Source organism: Eublepharis macularius, chromosome 14 (genome assembly GCF_028583425.1).
Source record: "Eublepharis macularius isolate TG4126 chromosome 14, MPM_Emac_v1.0, whole genome shotgun sequence".
In the NCBI taxonomy this organism is placed as follows: Eukaryota; Metazoa; Chordata; class Lepidosauria; order Squamata; family Eublepharidae; genus Eublepharis; species Eublepharis macularius.
Genome location: NC_072803.1, coordinates 41,867,549 through 41,893,709, shown reverse-complemented (window position 1 = coordinate 41,893,709; position 26,161 = coordinate 41,867,549). Strand labels below are relative to the sequence as shown.

At 42.6% G+C, this 26,161-nt stretch overlaps 2 protein-coding genes across 2 annotated transcripts; one reads left to right on the top strand and one right to left on the bottom strand.

The window, feature by feature from the left end:
- Window positions 1-1,089: 1,089 nt before the first annotated feature.
- Window positions 1,090-7,509, bottom strand: NDUFA8 (NADH:ubiquinone oxidoreductase subunit A8). The gene is made up of 4 exons (XM_054997918.1): window positions 7,352-7,509; window positions 5,674-5,837; window positions 4,450-4,615; window positions 1,090-1,352 (listed from the first exon to the last, which is right to left on the bottom strand). Exons 1-4 carry the CDS (start codon window positions 7,400-7,402, stop codon window positions 1,215-1,217), a joined length of 519 nt encoding a protein of 172 aa, XP_054853893.1. The 5' UTR covers window positions 7,403-7,509; the 3' UTR covers window positions 1,090-1,214.
- Window positions 7,510-7,668: 159 nt separating this feature from the next.
- On the top strand, window positions 7,669-26,071 carry MORN5 (MORN repeat containing 5). The gene is made up of 5 exons (XM_054998425.1): window positions 7,669-7,769; window positions 9,625-9,772; window positions 10,874-10,985; window positions 11,720-11,851; window positions 25,854-26,071. The coding sequence occupies exons 1-5, from the start codon at window positions 7,723-7,725 to the stop codon at window positions 25,931-25,933; spliced, it is 519 nt and encodes a 172-aa protein (XP_054854400.1). The 5' UTR covers window positions 7,669-7,722; the 3' UTR covers window positions 25,934-26,071.
- Window positions 26,072-26,161: the final 90 nt, after the last annotated feature.

Sequence of the window (26,161 nt, the reverse complement as noted above, 5' to 3'; positions counted from 1 at the left end):
TCAAATGGAAAACCATGTGGTTTTGTTTTACAGTGTTTTATAATACTGGCTCAGGGGTTGGTGGATGGATTGTAAGCTACCATAGGTTGTCTGGGACAAACAGTATAAAAACGTTTTAAATAAAGTGGTCGGTTCGATTAGTTACTCTTTGAATGTTCTGTCCAACTTGTGAGCAGGCCTCACAATTCATATCCATTTACAGGTGCTCTATGGATATACTGATTTTATAAACTTTGTCTCGACTGTGGGTCAAGACAGAAATGCACACTTGATGGAAACAATATTTCTATACTGGATACGCACAACCTAAAGAAGTGAAACAACTGAAACTGTGTTAGTGCTTCCTGTCTACACTGGATTTTTGCATGAAGGTTTCTTCTTGTTTCTTAGCAACATAATAAAAAAATTTAAATTCAAAACAGACAAAGAGTGCCTAAACTTCCAGAGCTTCCTTTCATTTTTCAAGGAGGGGAAAAAAGATAAAGTTAGTTCCATCACAGGCTTCAAATCTCTTAGAAGTTGCTGGTACAAAGTATCTCTGCAACAAAGGACAAATTTTTCCAATTCTCCAGTGATTAGGCAACCCAACACATGTGAGCTTGGCAAAGGTACCTTGTATTTCTGAGGTAGATGGATCATAAATGAACATGAGTCTGAAATCCCTAAAACATAACATTCTGCATGAAGATTAGGGTCACGGCACATCAGAAAGATAGAATTTTAAAAAAACTAATTATGAGGGCGTAGTGGAAGAAGTTGCATTCAAGGCTAGAATTAACTTCTCGACTGCAGATGCTACAGAGCAAGGCTTAAAATTCTAGACCACACCTTGTTTTGCTTCACTGGAGCATTAAGAAATTCACATAAGCTTATGAAGTCACCTTCTACCAAGTCAGACTGCCATAAAATTACAGGGTAAAAGGTTTTCCCGAACACCTGCTGCCTGCAAGATCCTGGAGAAGCCAGCTTCCTTGAATTGAGGACTGTGTGAGAAACTGTATTGCCTTGTGCTGAGGCCACAGGTACTTCTAGTGACCTATCACATTTTTTCCTTTTGTGTTTCAGAAATGCACAGAGGCGAGGAGCAACTCAAGCAGGAATATATTTTTAATTTCCATGTATAGATGGCATCCAATATACACCAGTAAAGAGTAGTTTGTTTTAGACATGAAGCTTCTTATAGTTTTGAAGCCCCTCCCCACCCAATTTTCTTTTTACCAGTTCCAGAAAAATAGCCGGCTGCCATACAAGGCAGGTTTCAGCTCGCCTTCAACCGGCGGGTTTGGTGGTGGTTTTGGTCTGGAATGATAGGGATTCTCAGGGAGAGGCCGGTCAGTCTTCACTTTGGTGACCTGGAATGGGGAGAATCACATCGGAAATGTCTTGCTAGGCAGCTCACACCTAATACAATTCAATTACTATAAGACAGAAAAGCAAAGCAAGACATGAAGCGAAAAATAAAAGCAACAGCAAAATACTATAAACAATATAAGTAGCAGGATAAAATACAAGTGTAGAAAGCAAACTTCACCAAAACTAAAAGGAGGGCGCTCTCCAGTTGAGGCACCACCATAGAAAAGGATCCCCTTCCTTGAATGTTACCACCCACCACATCTCTGAAGGTATGAGAACATGGAACATGGTGCCCATCTTAACAATCAACATGAGCTTTTGCTCATACCCTACTATCACAAATTTTGTTAGTCATATAAGTGCTACTGTTGCTTTTTTCGACTGCTACAGACAGACTAACACAGCTACCCATCTTGATTTATAACAGTAAGTAGTCCTTCAAATATCCTGCTCCTGAATCATTCAGGAATTTAAGACAGGAAACAACGCTTTCAAGTCTGCTTGAAAACAAAGACTGATAGGATGAGTGGTTTATTGTTTACACCTTTCAATGGACTTGATGACACATTCTGAACCACAGGAATAATATAAGCACACTGGGATCTGAATGCACAAAGAGTCAGACCACTGGTTCTATGTACCCTAGAATTGCCTACTCTGTCCAGTAGCAATCTTTCAAAAGTCTCAGCCAGAAAGCCTGCCCAGCCCTGCTATCCAGTATCATGTTAACCACGATGTTGGGGACTGATTCCTGCACGCTGTATGCCATTAAAGGTACTTGATTGATTGATTGATTGATTGATTCCTGCACGCAATGCATATGTTCTACCACTGAGCCATGACATTATAAACTGTTTTTTAGAAAGATCATGTGTGCTGTGTATTGTTTTTATGTGTTTAAATTTCACAGTACTTCCGCAATGACAAAAAGCTGAAATTGGGTCCCCAGTTAACAGTGTTAAAATTGTGTAATTTGAATCCAGTATCATCTCAAACACCAGCAAGATTTCCAGGGAATAAGCCTCCAAGGGTCAATGCACTCTTCATCAGATACAAGATACATTTGTATCTCATGAAGGCAGCTTCTACTCTTGAAAGATTATGCCCACAAAATCTTGTTGGTCTTTAAGATTCTAATGGTCTTGAATCTTGCTCTTCTACTGCAAACCAACATGGCAACTCTCCTGAAACTCTTGTTAAAATTGGAAGGGATTTTGGAGGCAATCTATTTCAATCCCATGTCTAATGCAAGAATATGTAGCTACTGTATTCCTGACAGATGGCCATGTGTTTGAGATCCCCATAGCACTAAAAAAAACCCTGAAAAGGGGAAGGTATACCTGTTCCCGCTCATTACTCAAGGCATGAAGTCTGTCCTACCTGTAGACAAAACTTCATTATATAAAAAACTAGGCAAGGTATTGGAAATCCGCCCCCCCCCCACATACACACAAAAAACATCCTCAGATTATAGAGTCCACAGTGACAGCCAGGAACATATTCATGCTTTCAGATTACATAAGTGATGCTGTTTCTTCTTAGTTGTTCACCAAGCAGACAGGTACATGCACAACAGAACTGCAGATTAAACCCAAATATGAAACCACATCATAAAATTAACGTGCCATTAACACAAGGTCACACAAATACTCCTGGGCCTGGAAATACAACCAAGAAAAGGGCCGAGCAGGATTTTAACACTAAAAATGAAGTAAATAGCAAGTCATCTGGTCCACTGGTGCTTGCTATTAAAAATAACACTGCCCCTCACTGGCAGTCTTCAAGGAGTGGCTGGATGAATGCTTGTTGGAGATGCTTAGGCCATTTCTGCACTGGGCACGGGGTTGGATTAGACAGTCTGTAAGGCCTCTTCGAACTCTATGATTTTATACTATAGTTATGGTTTTGAAAACCATCCCCATCACAAAGAAAATCGGTTAGTCTATCATCTTAAGATGTCCTCTGGGTAAGTAGAACCTGAGTTCAGTTATTGATGAGCGGCAGGTTCCAGGAAACTCTTTCACACACATACCTGCAGCAGTAAGTCCAAATCCAGCCCAAGTTCTCTGCCTACATGAGTACTTCAATGGTCAATGCAAAGGCAGGCAGAAGGAAGCTGGGCATGGATGAAGGCTTGCTTCGCTTTCTCTCTGTGTATATTCTGCACTAAACAGAACGTGTACACAGCAGGTAAGAAAGATTCAAGAAGAGCCAAATTTTGAGGGGCAAAGATACTTTATGCTCTATGGCAGTGGTGACCAAGATGTATGGCAAGTATGCCATGAGCTCCAAAGAATAAGAAAGTACCACACATGTAGCTTTCCGCTCCCCTTCCCCAGGGCTTGGTATGGCTCTTCTAGTTTGCTAACTTTGTACTTTATATTGCTTCAAACCAACTGAATTTTTACCTATGGTAAGCAACACTGAATGCTACCAGGAACAAAAAGGTGGCATACACATTGTTAAAAGAAATCAATACTAACAAACAACACAGCACAAGAACTTCAACTAGCTCTGGGCCATCCTACACTTATCCAGGTATACCACGATTTCCTACTGACAGAACCATTTGTGGCACCTGTGGCACAGACTAACCATCCATGTTCTGCAGAGATCTTAGATGGAAAGAACTAGGAAGAGGTGGCTGTTGAAATGGGAATGTGAGCCTGCAGCACAGGAACATGCAGCTGCCCCAGGATACAGACACACACACACACCCCTCAGGAACCATAAGCCATTCTCCATTGCTCATCTTCACCTTAGACAAGCCATTCACATACCTCAGATGACCCGGAGGTCATCTGGGGCTTCTTGTGTGTAGGTGCAACACTTGTCAACACAATCTAATACAAACCCATCTAATATTTTCACATTTTAGAAGCTACCTGGGTATTTTTGCCATTCCATGTCTTAGCCTTCCAAAAGGGTCAGTTGGCAACAATATTGTCCTCATCTTAGAAACAAGCATACCGGGGGGCGGGGGAGCGGGAAGGGAACAGAACTACATACTTTATGATACAAAGAGGAAAAATACAAAAGAAATCAGATGACAGGCCCTGCATGTTCAAGAGAGAAATATTCACTGTGTTCAGTTACCTTGGACAGTTGCCCCAAATCAGGTCTCACCCAGCCCAAGTTCTCCAGTACACAGTCATCAAAGACTTTCTGCTGATTTCGGCAATGACGAAGCTCCAACAGGCTGCTGTAATCGATGCAGGTCCAGTATTGGGTAAAGGGTTCTGCACAGTGCAACTTGATCTTCCTGTGAAAACAGTAAGAGGCTATATCAATCTTGTTTGAAGAAGAAAGAAGCACTCTGCATAACGAAAGCATCTCTTTGCTGTTCACAGGGGTTTAAAATCCAGTCTACAGCTGTGACTACCTAACCTGCAAGACAATTTGGAGAGAATACCTGAGTTCAAATTTTTTATCATGCGCAAGACAATTGCTCTTGATGCACTATGGTGCATCAGTTTTTCTAGAGTAGTGTTCATATTTACATTGGAAAAACCAAGTTCACAGTCCATTATTTTGCCATGAGACCTGCATATTTATATTCACCAGGTTCACCACAACTGCAACGGAAGCATCTAATGGCTAAATGAGACCTAAATTTTGTCAGTTCTGAAGTTATTAAATTGTCTTAACATCACTGATTACCAACTGAACTGTTTTAGTGTCATTTGATGCTGTTATTAATGCACCTTAATTCTACTGTTGTATTTGAATTTAGATAACATGTTTATCACTTTAGCAGTTTTAACGCATTCCCATGTTTGTGCCCTTGTTTTGTTGTAAGCCACGTTGGGAATTTTTGGAAACTTCTAACTTAAAAAAAAAAAAGCAAAAAAACGTCAATCCAGGGGAAAGGCAGATGAACAGTATTAACAACTAGGAACCTCCCACTACTATGAAGCATGATTTCCCCCTCTGCTTTATGACTCAAGTGTCTATGAATAGTTCTAAGTGTTTAAGTCTTATGCTCTGATGCTTTTACATTTCTATTTGCCTTTATTGTTGCTTTTTAAATTTACAGTCTACTTTTCTCACTGAGACTCAAAATAGATTATAGATTTTTATTGCACTTTAACACTGCTGGCATTATACTGTTTTGTTTGAATTGTTTTAATTAGAATTTTATAAGCTGCCTCAAGAATATTCAATTGAGAGAGCAGAACATTAAAAAGTTAAATTTGCACCTTCATTACAGCCTCATGAAGCTATGATCTTCATGCACATTTCTGTGACAGTAGCCCCAGTGGACATATTGGACTTGGTGTCCAAGCAAACAGGCAGAGGATTGCAGTAAAAGAGATATACCTGAAAAATTCCAGGGCGCACTTGTTGACCTCTTTGCCTTCCTTCAAGCATTTCCGTGGGTCTTTCTCCTCCCAGCGGCAAAGCATGAACTCCTTGTTGGGTTTGTCACATTGAGAACCATAATGGTGAGCAGCTGCTTTCAGTACTGCTGAGCTGACTTTCACCTGAGGAGTGAGGGTGAAACAATTAATAACAAGCCAGGGAGCAAAGAAGACTCTGGCACTTGCTCTATGAGCCTGCATCATACAGCAGAGCCAGGCTACAGGCATGCATGCCCCAGACTTGGTCCCTTCCTCAAATTCCCACCTGGATAACAGGAAAAGCAGAAGCCAGACACCTGACAAAACACAATAAAGGCTACATAGCACTTTGCAAATTACAAAACATCATATGAGCAAATAAGACACAAAGTAATAATACCTAAATAAGCATATCCATATTATACAGAAGTAATTACAAACATAACTATACAGTTAATGCAAATGTCTAACAGAAAACTGAAGCTCTTATAGAGCAGATACTCCCACTCCCTCAAATCCCTCTCTATACTAATATTAAGTATGCATCTTATTCGGAAAAAAACCCCTGAATTTGTACTTTTCCATGTCCTTGGGTTGCAGTAGTAGAAAGTAAGGGGGGAGTAGAAGCTAGCAAACTCCAGGGCATATGTTGTGAGCCTGACTGTTGCCATGATAATAATTCCAAAAGAATAGCCGTGATAATCTCTTGTAACAACAGGAGTTCAGTAGTACTTTAAAGATTAACAGCATAGGCTTTCATGAGCTGATTCACAAAAGATGGAATAAATTTGATTAATCATTAAGGTGCTAGAAGATTCTCATTTAATTATGGGCACCATGAAATTCTATAGGTGACCTTAGGCCAATTACTTTCTCCATGAAGTTACCTCACAAAGCTTTTGTGAATATAAAGGGAGGGGGATGTATGCTGCCCACACTCCTAAGTTAAAGAGCAGAATGATATTATTATAGCATGTAATTACCATCTTTGCTATTACTATTGCAAACCTTCCATATGCCCTGACATGGCTAGCCCAGGTGAGCCTGATCTCATCAGATCTCGGAGGCTAAGCAGGATCAGCCTTGGTTAACATTGGATGGGAGACCTCCAACAAAGACCAAGGTTGCAGAGGTAGGCAATGGCAAAAGACCTCTCAGTCTCTTGTCAGGAAAACCCCACCAGGGGTCGCCATATGTCAGCTATGACTTCAGGGCACTCTCCACCACCACAAACCTTCCACATAATATATAATCGATTTCACATTACCACATTAGCTATTATTAGTATTTATTTACGTTATTTATAGTTCACCTTTCTTTCCGAGACTCAAGACAAGTTACACAACGTAAGCCAACGCAATAAATATAATTTCTCCACGGGAGAGGAAAACAATAAACAAGCCCGATAACCAGAATAGGGTTTTTTAGGGGGGCGGGGGAATCTAACCATAGGCATTGAGGACTTTGACCCTGGAAGAGAAGAGACTCCAGAGCAACCAAGTGTGAGAGGAAACAAGAAGGGATTGCCCCGACCTGAAGAGGCCAAGGAGGAGGGAAGGGAGAAAGGGTAGCCCTGGCAGGATGAGGCTGAGCTGGGGGGAGGTCCTTAACCCCCAAGCGCTCTTCAAGGGCGGGGGAGTACACCTGCTCTCCTTCACCTGCGGCACTTCCAGTTCCTCCAGCGAAGGCACCTCCACTGTAACCGGCATGACGACAACCCTCCCAGCCTAGCGCAGCCCCTTTCGGGTGCTCTCCCCTTCACCTCTCCTTCGCCACCCTCCCTCACGGACTAGGCCACATCCCTACTGCGCATGTTCACTCTTTCGCCGGCAGGAAATGTGCGCATGCGCCCACTAGCTACGGCAATGAGGGGGCGGGCCTGACAGCGTAGACAGGAGCGCTGTCAAGCTTCGAGGCGACGCCCCCTCCCCTTCGCGTTCCTCCAGGCAGCGCAGAGTGTGGTTGTCATAGCGACCACCGCTGGCCTGCCGAGCCCTACCTGAGGCGGTCGCACCGTCGCGGGGTCGCTATGGACCACACGGGCAGCTACTACATAGGGCAGCGCGTCCACGGCAGGTGGGGCAGGAGGGAGAGGGTGGGAAGCCGAGCCGCGACAACGTTTCCCCAGATGCCTGCTGTATAATCTGTTGTGTGAGGGAGGCTTGTGTATGCCGTAATTGGTGTTAGTCTTTTGTAGCAAAATAAACATAGTAGTGGCACCTTAAAGACTAACCACATTTATTCCTGCATGAGTCTTCGTGAGTCAGTTCACTTCTCTGGATTCTATGACAAAATCATTATGGCGTTTGGGGGATTTTTACAGGGAAAATTACAAAAGGAGGAGGAAATGGAGGAGGTACGACAGAAAGAGACTTTGTGTGAATCACGTCATAAATTGTTCATTGCGTTTAAAGGGCTGGAACGGGTTTGAATGTAACACGTAATAGATTATGATATTCCTGCGTGGTTGAGTGACCCGGCACGCTGGGGAGAGCGCACAGCAGGATCTTTAAAAGCAACGAATTTTAATAACAAAGCATGAGGTCTACGTAAGCCAAACACAGATTAATGGGAATAAATTAAAGTACAGCTAGAGATATCGCAGATTACTAAAAAGAAATCAAACAGAGCATACCTTGCTAATTCTGACTTTGAGTTTACCTCTACATTCCTCCCCTGAGAAATGGACACAAGGCAGCAGAACCCCCCAACAATGGCTTGACACTGGCTGTGGCCTTGGTTCTTTCATCACCTATTATGTGTTACATCCAGGCCCGTTCCAGTCCTTTACACACACTAAAAGATCTATGACAAGATTCAAAGCAAGTCCTTGTCTGTCTCAACTCCCTTTCCCCTCTTTTGGTAATTTTTCCTATAAAAATTCCAAAAATAATTCCCTCTGCCTTAATTATTTCCTCTTCATATCATGTGAAGAAGTGAACTGTTGTTCATGAAAACTCATGCTGAACTACATACTGCAAGTCTTTACCACTAGACTTTTGTGCATGTCTTCCACATATGTGTGTGATCATATGTGAAAATGCAGGTGAAGCCCATTTCCACAGGGTGCAAAGTCACCTCTGGAATTAGTATCATTTAATAGTAGTATTTGTTATTAAATAATAGCCATTCATTAAAATATGTCTATCCCATCTTTCCACCATTATTATTAGTGTTATTTAATAGTAATTCTTTAATGCCTTCTTCTTCTCATTGTTAAAGGTGCATCTCTCCCACCTGTCATTATTATTATTACTAAATAATAATTCACAGGAATTTGTTTATACTTCCTTTTCAGTTCTGCAGTTTTCAAAAATTACAAAAACAACAAAACTATCAGCTCATTAAAAACAGTATGAAAGTTTTTAAATAATACCTGAAAAATGAATAAATCTGAATCCTCCACAGCAGCAAATATTATAATTGTTGTTGCATTCATTGTTGCACTTAACATCATCATTATCATCATTGTCGTCATTATAGGAATAATAACAGTAATAACAATAAATCTGCAAGAAGGGAAAAGCCCAGACCAAGGATCTCATCCCCATACCAGCAAAACCGTAAGGCTAACATTGCCCCATTCAAAATGGCACCTGGCTACATCATGTGCTGGAATGCAGCATTATGTTATGGTCTGAACGGGAGGATGGGGTAGTGGCTACTCCATCCAACGTATTTTCCATTGCCCATTTTGTGGTCCCAGCTTTCAGTCACAGTATGTTAAGGTCCTACAGTATGTATTAAAATATTGCTTCTTCTCTATAAACAGCTTTCCAGGATCTCAGATACAGAAAAGTCTTTCCCATTGCTTTAGATCCTGTTAACTGGAGATGCCAGGGATTTCTTGCTTCTCTAGAGCTCGCCAGGCACAATGGACCTGTGTCAAGTTACTACCTCTTCTACAAATTCTCTTTGTGGACTTTTGCAGATTGGAGGGGAAAGGCACTTACATCCTTCCAACAGAAACTAAATACATTGGTGAGATGAAAGATGGAATGTTTCATGGCAAGGGCACTTTGAACTTCCCCAGTGGAAGCAAATATGAAGGAACTTGGGACTGTGGAAAAGCCATAGAGGTACCGTCATGAAAGTCCTACCACATGTAAAAGATGAAAACAATCATGGTGATAGTATTTTAGGAGAAGGAGTGAAGGATTCACTTACTATTGGGAAGATCCTTGTTCAAGACTAGATTTAACTCAGTGCCAAGTAGGCTAGCATAGAACCCACATTTTGTTTTCAACTACTGTTTATTTTTTCATGGAGATCAGGTTGCCTTAATGAATGCATGCATGGATCCCATACACAGTTCATTGTAATTCCTACGCACACAACCACTCAACACATTCAGTGAACAAGTGGAGAGGGAAAATTGGGCGTGATCACACTGTACCCCCTAGCAGCTTGATAGCACTGGGTCTACACGTAGAGGAGGTGTGAGCATGTAGCCAGTCCTTGTGGTTGTTAACACTGCTTTCTTAATCATGGCAGAAGTGTACATACACATACTTCCTCCACACAAAGTTACAGTGCTGGTGACCATGTGGAGGTGGGGGGGGGGACCAGCAAGTTTGTTTCCATTGTCCCTTTCTGCACATTGAATGCAGTTGTTAGTACACTCAGCTATGAGCCAGGAAATTCCCAGTTCAAATTTTCTCTCTGCCAGGCACTTAGTAGATGGCTGAGAGTCACCACTCTCCTATCTGCACTAAAATAATTTTGGCTTACTTTGCAAGGTGATTAGAAGAATTATGTGAAATACTTTGGACACTCTTGATACTGGCGTTCAGTAATACAAGTTCTAGATGTATTATTTGGCCTTAAAGAGAAACCTCAGGCACCCGTACTGTTTCCTCCATTTAACAATAGATCCAAGTAGGGCTTAAAGCACACCAAGGTGGAAATGGCAAGAAGGGGAGGGAATTAAGTCCCTTCTCCTCAGCATCACAGCTCTTATCCATATTATGCCCCCCACAGCTGCCTTTTAGGGTCTAAAACTACATCTAAAGCTTCCAACTTGGAACACAAGTGCAACTGTATTCATCCTCCAAGCTGTCTATCTCACCATGTTTTCATGAAAATAAGGAAACCTCATTATCCTCAGTGATCCCTGGGTGGGAAATGGGGTTGGTCTTCAGACTGGAACATGGTTAATGAACTCCTGACTTGCCTTTCAGGGGAAATACACTTTTGCAGATGGCTTGGAATACAAAGATGACAAGTGGCATTACTGCGATGGTTATGACAGACGGTTTTATACAGAAATATGCAATGGCCTGAAGCCTGCAGGTACTGCTTTAGTGACAGAATAACTAGACTAACCTTGTGCATTAAGAGAGACTAATTTGTGGAAGCAGAATGCATACGTGTGTGTGCGCGCGCGTGCGTGTGTTTAAGCGGATTGCTATCAACTTACAACCCTGTAATATTAGTAACAACAATCAAAGCAGCAGTATAAACACAGCCACTAAAAGCACCAAAACACAGTATGACAACTAAACAGAGTTTATAAACCAGCAACAAAACAGTGGTGTATTCACAAGCAGCTGTCAAAGGCTCCTTGAAGCAAACGTGTTTTACTTCCTGGTAGAAGGCAAAATGAGATTGGGCTGCTCATTAGCCTCAAAAAGTGACCCACATGCCTCTTGGAACCCACTAGGTTGATGGGGACATCAGTCACCTAGCCAAATAAGCCTCTGCCTCTTCCTTCCTCCTCCATCACTCAGCCCTCTATCTCTTTTTTTTTTTTTTACTTTTCTGCGATGGTAGCTACTAGCATCTGATCCACAGTTCCTTAGGATGTTATGCATGCAGCTTGCAGGCCAATGTCATGATCAAGCTAGTCCAGAGCATATGTGAAGTGCTTCTCCTTAACACTGAAATTAATGAAGAAGTCTCTGTTTGTGAGGACACTTGCTCACTGGAGCTGCTCAAAGGCCAGGGCCCCATATATGGCCTGTTCTGTGTATTCATTTTGCACTGAGACCCTGGATATTTTTAATGTGGTTTTTTCATATTTCAAGGCATTTCTCAGCTTACAAATTTGGATCCTCCTCGGACCATTCCAGATGGCTGCTATGACTGTGGCAATGGTTTCTACAATCCTGAAACCAGGGTGGTGATCGATTATAAACACCGATTTCTAAGGAATGCAGGTACAGCTTTGTCAGTTGGATCAGCAGTACAATAAGGCACACTTACTTTGAAGTTAATAACCTTCTAGTTGCAGGGCAGCTTCTTCCATTGGCTTCGCCAGGACACAGACTTTGAAATTCCAGAAGAAACAAAGTGACTATATGTTATTGTTTATATATTTAGAAGGTTTTGTGAGCCAGTTTTACAATTCACATTGAAATTTTGCACATTTTGCATTTAAGCTCAAATAGCAATGTAATTTGGAATGGAGACCATGATCAAGTTCCTTGTTAGCAGACTATTGACTAAAATCCACATTCAGAATCAATTGAAAGGTTAGAATGCTCTCTCCCTTCCACCACCACCACCACCAGCACCCCGCCCCTCCACTGCAGTGAATTATAATTTCATGGCTGGAGGGGGAGAGCATGGGAAATGGAAAAAAATTATTTGTTTGATTAAAATCACAGAAGGGTCCATTCCTGTAACTTAGAGATAGTGAGAATTTATTAATTTCTGAGAATATGAACAAAATATGTGAGGCTTCATAAATTCATTGTTGTTATGTATGGGAAACCTACAACCAGGACTGGATCACTATGAACATCAGTAGGACAAGATGGGTGATATCCCCTGGGTCAGAGGGCTACCTCAGCCTGCTGCACAATTTAATCCACTTCTTTAGGGTTTTATTCATTACATTTGCACCTCAACATTCCTGCAGGAACTTGGGGAGGCATAAATGATGTTAGATCCAGAGGAGTTAGCCATGTTAGTCTGTAGTTGCAAAACAGTAAAGAATCCAGTAGCACCTTTACGACTAACCAACTTTATTGTAGCATAAGCTTTCGAGAACCACAGTTCTCTTTATTAGATGCAGCATCTGAGGAAGAGAACTGTGATTCTCGAAAGCTTATGCTACAATAAAGTTGGTTAGTCTTAAAGGTGCTACTGGACTCTTTACTATAAATGATGTTATCTCCTTTATCTTCACAAGAAGACTATGAGGCTTGTTTGTTTTGTTTAGGAAATGTACATGGTGCCTCTTTAGAGGCCTTCTAGAAGCAGCTTATAAAGTAAAAACAACACAACAGTAAAATAATAACAAACATAAACACACAAATATTAAAACAAGCCATAAAATGCCATACTACAAAGCTAGAGTCATAGGCATAAAAATAGCATAAAACAATATTCAGCAGCTTAAAGTATTATCCACAAATCAGCTTTCCGACTTGAAGCAGTTAATAAAAACAGCCACTAAAAAGATGGATCTCTTCCATTAAATTCTAGGTAAAAAGAAATATTTTGGCTTGGTGCCTAAAAGACAGTAAAGTAGGTGTCCATTCAGTCCTCAAGGGGAGGCATTCCCAAGGTTTGAAGAGCCAGTTTGGTGTAGAGGTTAAGAACATAGGACTCTAATCTGGAGAACTGGGTTTGATTCCCCACTCCTCCACTTGAAGCCAGCTGGGTGACCTTGGGGCAGTCACAGCACTCCAGAGCTCTCTCAGTCCCACCCATCTCACAGGGTGATTGTTGTTGTGGGGATAATAATAACATACTTTGTAAACCGCTCTGAGTGGGCATTAAGTTGTCCTGAAGGACAATATATAAATCAAATGTTGTTGTTGTTGTTAAGGTGAGGTGCCGCCAATGAAAAATTGATGCTGGTTGCTACCAGCTGCACCTCTGCAGGAGGGGGTAATCAAGAACAGCTTTGGAAAGAGGATTATAACAGGTAGGCTGGACAATATGGGAGAACATAGTTCTTCAATACCTTGGCCTCAAGCCATTCATGGTCTTAAAGGTAAAAACCAGCCCTTTGAATTGTCCCTAGAAACAAATGGGCAACAAATAGACATTTTTCAATATAGGGAAGATAAAATGCCCATATCAAGCCTAATAGCCTAGCATTTAGGACCAATTAAAATTTCCAGCCAGTTTTAAATAAATTATTTATTAACAACTATAAACATATACAAAAAACACCCACAAAAAATACAGGATACAAATAAAAACACTGGTATCTACTAACCATATCACTAATCCAAGATCTCCTATCCCATCTCCACAAATACGCAAAATCACTCATCATCAGCTGATAATATCAATACCAGTTACATAAACAGGCAGTTTTAAAGGCAGTCCTCTATAAAGCACATTACAGATAATCTGACCTGGGTGTCATCTGAGTACATGACGCTATCATATACTGAATCAGACCATTGGTCTATCAAGGTCAATATTGTCTCCTCTGACTGACCATGATTTTTGTGAGTCTCAGGCAGAGGTTTTCACATCACATACTATCTGATTCTTTTGAGTGGAGATACTGGAAACTGAACCTGGGACCATCTGTGTGCAAAACAGGTGTTCTTTCATTGACCTACAGCCTCTCTCATAGCATGGATCACTATGGCCAGATGATACTTTTTTAGGAATGCCCATAGCTGGCATGTCACAGAGCAGGCCAGAGCCTCCAGCTGTAGTCCAGGATCCAGGAGAAGCCAGAAAGTACAAACTTCCTCCTTCAGTGGGGGAAGGCAACTCCCTCCAGAACAGGCTGACTTCAGTCTTTCAGCAGCTTTGTTGTTGTGTGTAACAACCTATTCTACTGGGGACCGGGCTGATGCTGCCTATGGGGTAAGCACCACTAAACCAGCAGCAGTGCTGGACTCCAGGGGCAACACACATACCAGCAGGGGCAGTTACTAGACCAGGAGCCCTGGCCCATTGAGTTGATTGCCTGGTCAGACAGGAATGGCCAGACACTGGGCAGCTTGGGCAGGGTTGGTTGGCTTAGGTTGACACTCCAATCAGGATGGCCGTATAAAGGGATGGAGCACAGATAATAAAGGGATGCATCTGCTGTGGAAGATGATGAGCTAGGTTTGAGATGTCAGTCATTGACCCAGAGAGCAAGCTAAGATTCCTGCCAACTCCTGCCCTGGGAGAATAACCCTAGTGGGACATGCCTTGAAGGAAGTGACACTTCAGGGCCTGGTATGGGATCAACCAAGAGAGCAATCCCCACCTTGAAGGAAGGGTTAGGGATAGCAAAAATAAAGGCTTGGAAGGGGCACATTGCATGTGTTCTTGGATTTGTTAAATAAACATTACCCTGCCTCTTCAGTGAAATGAATCAGTGGGGTTGTGATGTCACCTTACCCTCAGAGACTGCTACATTGACCATCTCAGACTTGTCTGGATTGAGTTTCCATTTATCAGTCCTCATTCAGCTTATCAGCTTCTCCAGACATTTGTTCAGGAACTCCACAGATTCACCCAACTCAGCTGTTAGGGAGAAAGTAGAGCTGAATGTCATCCACATATTGATGACACCTAATTCCAAATACTCCGACAATTTCTTTTTGTGGCTTCATGTAGATGTTAAATAGCATCGGTGTGTGTGTGAGAGATTTGAGTCCTATAGGACCCCACAGCATAAATGCCATGGCACCAAACAGCAATTCCCCAGCATTGCCTTCTAGAACCAGCCAAGTGGGTAGGAAACCCACAGTGTCTCCCCAGACCCAACCCAGCCAGCCTCTTCAGAAGTGTACCATAGTCAATTGTATTGAAAGGTGATAAGATGTTAAAAAAATCTGCAAGGACAGTCTCCTGACTAAGTTTGTCAGGGTAACCAAGGCCTTTCCAAACCCAAACCCAGGCTTGAATCCAAATTGAAATGGGTCGAGATAATCTATCTCCTCCAAGACTCCCTGAAGTTGCATAGTTTAAGCACATTGCCACAAAATGGGAGGGAACTATTTAGGTCATTCAAGTCCATGGACTACTTCTTCAGGAAGCATCTCAGAGCCTCATCTTCAAAGCAGTCAGAATCACATGCTCCTGCAGAGAAGCAATTGTTACCTGGCACATCCACTCAACCAACCTCACTTGGCTAGACTCTTATCAACAAAAAGGAGCAAGGCTAGATGTGATGGGCCAAGGTTCGGCTAACTGCATGAGACTAGCCCAAAGATCGCCCCCAGAGGCTGTGTAACTATGCAAGGATTTGAATCTGAGCTTCTTTCCACAGCACCACACTGGTTCTTAGTGGCTTTAGTATTGAGGAGCATGGGGAATGATAAGCATATTGTAGGCACCATCTACCAGAAAGTCCACTTCACTTCAAAATATTAAATAAAATGATCTAAATGGCTATTTGTGGCACAGACCCAGGCCGCTGGAATGCAGCAGCTTTGCTGATGAGTGTGATAAGCACACGCTTTCCAGAAACACAGGAACCCAGACAGATCAGCCCAGGCGGGAACGCCTAGGAATTCTAGTTTCTTTTTTTTAAAAAAAACTGCGCTTTGAACTCTCCTTTGTTACATTTTATTACTATAAACTTGCCACTAGTATCAGGCCAGCTTAAATTGCCCATTGTATATATCCCATTCTGCAAAACAATTGTCAGTTGAATGTGCAAGAGGGACCTTTTGCCCCCGGGTCCTTCTTTGCACAGGTTCCTTTTGAGGACATGGGTGTGAAGAAGGGATATAGCTTAGAGTCCATCCCTTCCTTTAAGGGCACTGACACAATTGAAAGAGCCGGGGCTTGCCTGACATCGGAGGAACTCCAGTAGCCCCAAGAGAAGTTGTTCAAGGCAGAAGGCCACAGAGGTGACAAAATGCATGGTAAATAGCCGAGTTGTGTGCAAAAGAAACCAAGGAAGGGAGCTGGAAGGAGAGGGAATAGATCCAGGGCTGCTTCTTTACAGGAAAGACAGGAAAGCCCACTGGGCTTCTAGCCAGCTCTTGGAAGCATCAAAAGCAGATGGCAGGAAGCATTGTGAAACCTCGGGCAAGAGCCAAGCAGGTTGGCTGAAATGATACCTTTTTCCTTAAGAGCCAAGTTTGAAGGACATTTCTGATCCTCTGTTGATACTTACTTCATTAGAAAGACATTATTTGTTTTTGTTGTATCTGTCTGTATTCCTGTTACTTTTCATTATTGCTATGAACTTAAGGAATGGGGCTTTTTCAGTTGATCTGGAAACATGTAATAAATCAGCCTCTCTCTCCCATTTTTGTTTCCCCTTGATATCAAGGAGCTTATTGCAAATTTGAGGAAGGAGGTCCTGCAACTTGCTAGATATTTGTCCAAACTTTAGCGGATTTAATTTCTTTGTGTAAATACAGATAATTCCAGATAAATTCCATGGACATCCCTAAATAAGTATATAATTTTCCAGTTTTCAAACACACATCATTGAATTCTGACTATCACATTGAGCTGACTGAGGTTTTTGGTCATTCACAACATTTGACTGGAGTTATCATTCAATTATGTGTCTTTAGCCACATTTCAGACAGTTACTGTATCATATTCACAAATAGACACTTTCATATTGCTAAAAATTGGCCTCGTCTCTGTTACCTGAGTGTCTGTAATATTGTGGAAGGTTCACAAACATTCCACCTTCTGAGTGGGAAGGTGCAGTAAAGGAATGCTAACAAACTAAAGCTCCCATGAGGGAAAGGAAAAGTCTTTTAAACTGATAAAAAGAAGCTCAAAAAGGAACTAAGGATAGAATGGGCATTGTACTGTTGGCAGAAATGGGATCAGATAGAATCTGAGATGGTGAACAGGTGGAGAGGTTGAGAGTTGGAAAGCTGAATGTAAAGAAGGCATTAAACAGAGGTGAGCTAAGTGATAGAAAAGTTTGTTGACATGGTGACTGAAGAGGGAGAGCAGTAGGCAGCCGGCTGAGAAGCCTCTGAGCAAGATGGAAGGAAAAGCAAGAGGAGAAGTTGGGTTGAGGGACTGAGGAGAGTCAGTGAGGAGATAGCGCTGTTGAAAACCTGGCATAGGGCTGAAGGTCCTACAAGCCATGCTCCCAAGGTTAAGCACCCTTCCCCTGTGACTCTTCCTTCTGTTCTGCCCCATCTGTTGAACTGAGGTATCTCAGCAGTTGCTGCAGTTGTCTGGGACAAGAACGCCATCATCCCAGTGCTGCGGCCTGTGATGCCAAGGTTGGGCTTCTCCTTTTGCCTTGCCTGGGCTGGCATGTGTTGTGGCTTCCTCCAGCAGCTTCCAAGAGCACACCTGGGCCTTTTGAAAGCAACACTGAAAGTGGCTCTTGAGAGAGACAACAATTTTGTCATTGATAAGCTAGTCGCCTTTTTCTTAGTTGTGGTTGTAAAATCAGAGAAGGGCCACTCTTGCACATTGAAACTCTTCAGGACCAAAAAAAAATGCAGTCCTTTAGATACTTCTAAAAAACAAGCATTGGGTTTTAATCAAGCAATGGAAGTCCTTGCTGCTTATTTTTTTTAAACATGCTATGCTATAACTCTTTTGCTTTTGTATATTTAATCATTGTGAATTATAAGCCGTGTGAAAGATTTTAGCTCTGGGGCATTTGCCAGATGGTTGATTCTGCTTTTTTCACCCAACAAAAGACATACTGTTTGTGGCAAGCCCCGAGAAATTGTTGGTAATCAGTGTATTCTTCCAGGAATGGGCGCCAGACCTGTTTGCAAGAATTCCAGCTTTTGCTGAAATTAATTGTGAGCACTTTAGTCTCTGCTCTTGGGCACAAAACAAGACAAATGGTGCCAATTGTTGTACTGCTTTCCATCGCATAGCGGTGTTCATGGAGAAGATGGCATATATTTTTGGAACAAGATGGAGTTTGTTGCCAATCTGCTGGTGCTTATGTGCTTTAGCTAGGCAAATAGAGGGAGGACAGGTGAAAGGAACCTTTAAAACACTTCAGCATATACAAGTCTTGTCTCAGGAAGCACAGCTCAGTAGTTTAGGCCATGGCATTCTCAGTAGCTTGCACTAGAGAGGTTGTAGGTTTGGGTACATTAAAAATGTTAGAGAGAACCTGTGTTGCTGGGCAGTGAAGTCAGTTAGTTCAAGGAGTTTTGTCACCCCAGGCAAAGTAAACCATTGTTATTTTCCATAGTGCCACCAAGTTGGGCCCAGACATGGCCAGCAGCACCACAGCATTCAGGAAGCAATGGCCTTTCGAACTGCCAATGCCCAGGAGCTAGCCAAGCCCCTTCAGTATATTAGCACCCGCCTCAATCTGCTGTCTCAGGTAGTTACTTGGGTGGCTTGGCTGGAGAACCAGTTCAGGATAAAAAGTGTGCTTAGCTGGTGCAAGTTCAGTTTCTGGCATCTCTGATTACAGGGCTGAGAAAGGGCAGTGGTATGCAGTCCTATAAAGCTACTGCCAATGACTGCAGATATAATGGGCTAGATGGGCTGCCACTGTATAATGACTTGATATGACTTACATCAGAGACTACCTGTTACCATATGAACCCACCTGTTCTATAAATCTTCAGAGGCTCTGCTGCACCTTCTCCTGCCATATGCAGTATGGTGGCTTGTTACACCGGATGGCACCTGCCCAGCAATGAAATAAAGAAGCTCCATCCCTAGGAAAGTTCACTCTCTCCCTTCTTTGTTTCTAAGGCTGCCCTTTAGATGTCAGGCAAAGGCCATTTTGTTCCAGAGAGTGTTTGGCATGTGAGATGCATTCCTGCAATAGACCTTTATTTGATTTGCTGCTAATGTTGTCTGTGTCATTGATACTCTTGATTTTCTGTTCTGTGATATTGTTAATTTTATTATCTTATGCTTGTTCTTTTGTGGGTTATGGTTGATGGTGAGAGCCATCTTGGAGGGTTTTTTTTAATCTGAAAGGCAAGATACAAACATCTGAAGTAAAAAAATAAATGTGCTTTGATGATCCAGCAGTCTAGAACTGCATGCAGAGTTTGGTGTGTGCAGAGGGCAGGTGTGGTATAGTGGTTAGAGTATTAGACTAGGATCAGGGAGACTCAGGTTCAAACCCCCACTCTGCCATGGAAGTCTCTCTGTCAGCCTAAACTACCTCACAGGATTGTTGTGAGGATAAAATGTAGAAGAGGTAAAAGATGCCCTGCACTTCGTACATATAGCTCACCTGATACATAAAGTTCCAGAGGGGTAGTCATGTTCGTCTATTGTAGTAAAACAAATCAGAAATCCAATGACATGTTAAAAACTAACAGTTTTTATTCCAGCATGAGCTTTCATGAGCCAGGGAGTCATTCTTCATTGTGTCTAAGAACAACACTTCCATTTTATTCTGAGATAAAAGGGGCAGCCTTAAGTGAGTCCGGCTGTTGTATTATCCACCCTACCAACTTGGACAGACAGCAGTACACCACGATCTCCTCAGTGGGCCCCTTCCCAGTCCCACAGTCTGTAGTCCTTTAACTGGTAGTTCCCAGGATTGATTTAAGAGAGTTGTGTTCTGTTTTCCTAAGGTCAAAGTAGTTTATGCAAGGAATGCACTATCATTAAAAATATGTATAAAATAAAATAAAAGCGCACAATTTAAAAACACACGCACCACTGTGGTTCAAAGCTGCCTTTCATTCTCATGCAGGGTAATTGATGGCCAAAGTACCTGCCTCTTGCTTGCTCTTTCCATACTGCTGTCTCCCCGCTTCAGGATGAAATGGTTCTTCAGCAGCTCTAAGGCATGGGGAGGGAGAAGCAGTGGGAATGGCCTGACATGGAGGCAACTCTCCCCATGCACTTCTGTGTTATTTTTCCTTTCCCCAGGGTTAAGATGGTGCTTCAGTAGCCCAGTGCCCCAACCTTCTGCAGGCAAAGCAAGTACTCCATTGTAGAGCTGAGGGTCCCTTTCCAAAAAGTGTGCACCGTTGCTTTGGATTAGCTGCAGAAGACAGCCACTTATCATCACATCCTAGTGCAGGGGAAGATTGACTATTTAGGATTCCTGGTGGGCTGATGTTGTGGAGGAGTAGCAGCAGCACAGAAAAAGCTGTTGGCTTGCCCATTACTTGTTGCTGCGGAGCCTGGGGCCATTCATGCTTGGCCTTGACCAGGGCCAATTCAATGTATTTTGTTGCCCCAAATGTCATCCCACCATACAGATTCCAGAACTCTTAAAGCCTAGCATCAGGAACAGGAGAGGTGTGCATCTCCCCACCTGGAGGACATGCTGGTTCCAAACTGGACTGCAGAAATGGTGTGCAGCCTGTTAATGGAGTTTGGCAACAGCAGCAGGGCCTCCAGCAGTATCTTGTGCACCACATCTTGGTGGGGGGGGGGTCACAGCCCTGTCTCCCATAGGTCTAGTTTGCAGCAGGCAAGCAAGGCAAAGTTACAGGGCTGTGCTTCAGTTGCCTTTGGTTGGATGCCTCATGCACTAAGAGCTTGAGGCTCACATTTCTGGCCGAAAGATAAAGCCTACTCAAGCCACCCTGGGACAGATTTCTCCTGCCTTACCTGGCAGTTGTGAGGGAGGGTTTGTTGGGAGCTCAGCAGCATTATCATATGGAAGCTTTGAAATTATTCGTTTCTCTTTTTTCCACAAGAAGAAGCTTTCCTTGTTTTGATTTGCAAAGCCATCCTCTTAAACAGCCTCACCCCCCACCATTTTAGCCTGAATGTGTGGCTTGTGGGGGCTGCCAAAAGGGGGGCAATGGGAAAAGAACAAACTTTTAAAAGAGAAATGAGCTCGGATGCGATTCTCACCCACAATGTGGAGAGCTGCCTAATTGCTCCAGGGTGATAATTTCCAGTTGATTAAAGAGTATTTGTATTCCCTCTTTCTCCCCCCCCCATTTTTGAGGGGAAATCACATCTGAAGGTGATGATGTGCTTTGGCGTTCATATTAATATAGCCCAACAATTGCCGTTTGCAAAAAAAAAAAAATAGTAATTACAACTTGCCGTCTGGGAGGACTAATCAAACTCTGGGCTTTAATTCCATTTTAAATATGGATAAAATGCGATTTTCTGAGCTCACCCTGGTGTTGCGGGGTTACGGAAGCTGCCGGCGACAGCACAAGGAGACCGGCGTGGTTAACAAGCAGCTGCCGCCAAGCCGAATCGGCATCTGTGATTTAAATTGTTAGCTGCACAGTCAGGTAGAGCGTAGAAAGGGTGGTCGAGAGGCTGTTAAGTCCCTGGCCGCCAATTACGAACAATCAGGGAGGAGCCTGAAGACTTATTCAGTACAATAAACCCAGTTTGTCTTGTTTCAGGGGTTACTGCTGAAGAGGCTGCAGCTGCACTGATTCAAATACCCGACAACTACAGTGATTATCAGGCAGCCTCCTCTTTTAGGGTGGCAAAAGTACAGCGAGCCCATCAGTTAACTCTTTAGCTTCTATCAGGTTTAGGCTCCTTCACACTTTGTTGTTTCCCGCAGCTATGCAGACCTGTGGCATCATGGCTCTTGAGCTATCCTCCTGACTAGGTTGCAGCCACTGGTTCTCCTTCAAAGAAATCTAGCAAAATCCACACATGCCTTGTAAAGCAGAGAAGAGTTGTCATGCAGTGGAAAATCCACCTTCTGATGTGGTCATCAATCCATTTCAGAACCTGGTATAATCATTTTTCATATCTGATATACACACATTTAGAGCGATTTCCTCATTTTTCACAGCAGGAGAAAGGCAAAGGAGCGCTCACAGTGACATAGACAAATTCAGCTACAGCTAGGCAATACAACTGAACTACTCCACTGTTCCTGGTCCCCACCTCAGGAGAGGCCATGCTGTTCCCCAAAAGGGTAGCTCAGGTGCTTGCATTTCTGTAATTCAGCTGTTCAAAATCACAGCCATCCATATGCAACTGAAACTACATAATGTAATAGGTTAACGTTATATAAAATGTGGAAGCCTTCATTGACACCCCTGTCCAACTTTAGACCAGCAGTTCTTGAAGCAAGATACACTTCTAAACTTACTCCACTTCTTAGGACCCTCTCGCAGATTAAATCCATACCACTTTCTTCCTTTCCAGTATAAAATATAAAAAGGTTCTCTCATCAGCTAACACTGAACAAGTTTAGTGTGTGTGTATATATGTATATGTGTGTGTGTGTGTGTGTGTGTAATGCTCGAGAGAGAGAGAGAGAGAGAGAGAGAGAGAGAGAGAGCATTAATGAGCAACAGGCAGTATTTCATGGCCATTTCACACAATGTGCAGGGGCAAATCCAAATTTGCCATCAAGCCTCCCAGAGTATCCTCTCCAAACTCACACTGTCTGCTTTCACAAACTTTGGATAATACATTTTCAATGCACTTTAGTGATAGTTTTGCAAGTGGATTTTCCTGTTTCACACATGAAAAACCAGTTGCAAAAGATTGCTAAAGTGCTTTGAAAATGCAATATCCAATGTGTATAAAAGCAGCGACTATTTCACGTCTTCTTTCTTGGGCTTGTGACCTACGTACAAGACCCACAGGTTGAGAACTATGGTTTAAGACTGTAGGCTGATTAGGACAGAGTGATAATCATTGTATTCTGTTGTATTCTGTAAACTGCAATCCACACTGATGGCTCTGTAAGAGTAAATCAGTCAGTTATGGGCCAAATGTACACAAAGAGTGCACACAAATGTGGAAGAAGAAACAGCAATCCAACCTGAAAATAAAGTGACGTTACAGAATAGGATTGGTGCCCCCCCCCAACCAATAAATTTAAAATGAAGTAATTTTGGTGTTAGGAATTAGTGTGGTAGAGTGGATTGAGTGATGGGCTGGATTCAGAATCTGGCTTCTGAACCCTACTCAATCATCACATTATTTATTAATTTGTACATTTATATCCTGCTTTTCCAAAAGTTCAAGCAGTTTGCAATTCATCAGTGTTAAAACAAAAATACAGTATCACCTTAACCAAAAATCTTTAAAAGTCACAACCCCACCCCCCTCAGATGTCACACTTTTAAAATCTTTAGCCTTTCATAACCAGTCCACAGATGCCCAGATAGGAATCCCAGGTCCCCCTGTGGATGGGCGGGGGATCCCCTGCTCCCACCCCCACCCCCACTCACTTGGGTGGCAAGGGGGGAAATAGGTCTCCTGGGCGTGCTCTCAAGGGTGGCATGACAACTTCACTCCCAGGAGTGACATCACACCTCCCTGGGAGTGATTCCGCATTTTGCAGCAGGCCCCAGATCAGCTCTCTGTGAAGCGCAGAAGTGCTCCTTGCTCCTGGGCAATGATGTCACTTCCCAAAAGTGACATCATTGCATAACCCTTGGAGAGTGCCAGGTTCCGCCCCCCCACCCGACGAGGGTAAAAGGACCTGTCAACTCTATTCTCAGACCTTCTGACAAACAGATAAAGGAGGTGCCCTCCATACTGCTTCAGGTAGTCCATTCTGTAGCAATAGAGCTGGGTTTGAGACCCCACTCTGCCATGGAAGCTTGCTGGGTGACCCTGGGCCAGTCACACACTCTCAGCCTAACCCAAACTACCTCACAAGGTGGTTGTGAGGATAAAATGGAGGAGAGGAAAACTATGTAAGATGCTTTGGGCTTCCCATTAGGAGAAAGGTGGTCTGTAAATGAAGTGTGGCTATTTCAGATGTGATGACTTGCCAAGGCACTGATTTTAATTAAACATGGAATAAAGTATACTGCCATTTTCAGGAGTGTATAGCTAATTTTTAAAGGGCACATCCCAGAAGGAATTTCTCTTGAGCAAGCACCACTAAAATGAAGTAGGGTATTATTGGTCCCATTCACTTCAGCGGAGCTTGGGTAGGTGAACTTCCCAATAAAAATATATATCATCTTATTTTTTAGGATTTTGATTCCAACTTAGGCTGACATGCCTGCAGATGTATTTGGAAATAAAATCCATTGAATTCAATGAAATAATTCTTGAGTAATTTAGGATCAAATAGTGAATGTTCAGCTGGAACTACACACCCCGCCAGGAATCATTATATCTAATAGTAAACTGGCCCTCGAATAGATGGTGAAAGCCTTGCAACAAGGCCAGCCACAGACAGAGCAGGGGGTCTCTCTACTGCCTTAAGAAGCTCCCCTTATAGACAGAAAAGCATGACTCTATAAAATAACGAAAGCAGTGGGAACCTAGAAAAAGGCAAGCTCCAGAGAAGATGGAACACTGAGAATAGCTAAATGTCAATTAAAGGGAGGAAAGGGGGAGGGGTCAGGCTGCTCAAGCCCCTGAGGGTTCAGAAGATTCTGGAGGGAGAGGTTGAGATTTCCAGACTGTTCCCCTTGCCACGATTCCTCATGGATACCCAGCTTTTAAGGTCTGTTTATAATTGCTGATTGAAAAATGAAGTCCTCTGTATTAAGGCGTCAGTCCTGGAGCGGTATGTCTTTAAGTATTGCCTTAAGCGAGCCTTGGACATATAGTTAACTTTAATTAGGATTGCAGCCTAATTTTACAACAACATAAAACAGTGGCAAAATGAAACAGGAAAATACTGGTACTTTAAAGACTGACAAAATGTATTCCAGTATAAGCTTTTGAGAGTCAGGGCTTACTTCATTAGTTGGAATAGTAGGATTTCAACCTTTTATTGGTAGATTAAACAACTAACATGTTCTTTGATTATTTAGCAAGGGTCAGTTTTAGTCGATGGACTTGTAAATGAAAGGCAGATTGGTTATTTTTTAGCATCTTTTAGTTCTAGGGTGTAACTGTAATGGAACTGAAAATATGAAAGAGAGTGTTCCCTCTCACAATGTGAGGTAGCTTTTGCTGATTAAATTGTACGTTGTTTCACACTGCCTTCCGCTTGCAAAAAAGCCCCTCTGTCGAGATTCTGGCAATACACAAAATTATTCAAATTAAATTAAGTAATTGATGGGTTAAAAGGGAGATGATTAATCATCTAAAAGCTTTAATCAGCCGGCAGCCTTACTAAGTAGTATTTTTATGTGCTAACCAAAATACCAGTTAGTATTTATTTGAACTAACCAGCCACTGCAGGTGTTTGATTCCTCCGAATTCTTGCGGGCTTTTTCTCCCCCTTTTCCCCCTTCCATCATTTAAATTTTTCAGGTATTTTTATATCACAAAAATCTCTGCTTATCAGATTCTTGTACGCTAAATGATTCATATACGCTGGAAACATTCCCGTGAAATGTGCAGTAACTGATTTGGCAGGAAGATGATGAGGAAGCCGCTGGCATGGGTAGTGGTGGGGGGGTGCATCTGAATACAATGAATTTTGGTATTTCCTTTGTGTATCCTCCCCTTCAGATGATGACGAACATGAGCAAATCATCCGTACTTGCCGAAAAGGTTGGGATCAGATCGTTGGCTATGTACCGAACCCATGAGCCCCTTCATGGAAGCAAAGAATCACATGCCCTGTTGGTGTCTAACTTCCTTGTTGAATGGTGCAGCCACTATAATTTCTACATTAAGGTAGTTTTTGTTACCTTTACTAAGGAAATAAAATGTAAAGCCTCACTTCATCAGCTGCGTTGAGAGGAAATTGTGTGACTAATCACCCTCAACTCAATATAATATTCCCCCAAGGTGTGTACAACAGTAGGCTTTTTGTA

Coding starts and splice junctions, on each gene's coding strand:
- NDUFA8 (XM_054997918.1), bottom strand. CDS start 7,402: ATGCCGGTTACAGTGGAGGTGCCTTCGCTGGAGGAACTGGAAGTGCCG. Junction 5,838..7,351: donor AGGAACTGGAAGTGCCGCAG/GTGAAGGAGAGC, acceptor CTCACTCCTCAG/GTGAAAGTCAGCTCAGCAGT. Junction 4,616..5,673: donor TGCGCCCTGGAATTTTTCAG/GTATATCTCTTT, acceptor CTGTTTTCACAG/GAAGATCAAGTTGCACTGTG.
- MORN5 (XM_054998425.1), top strand. CDS start 7,723: ATGGACCACACGGGCAGCTACTACATAGGGCAGCGCGTCCACGGCAG. Junction 7,770..9,624: donor GGGCAGCGCGTCCACGGCAG/GTGGGGCAGGAG, acceptor GGACTTTTGCAG/ATTGGAGGGGAAAGGCACTT. Junction 11,852..25,853: donor CCGATTTCTAAGGAATGCAG/GTACAGCTTTGT, acceptor CCTCCCCTTCAG/ATGATGACGAACATGAGCAA.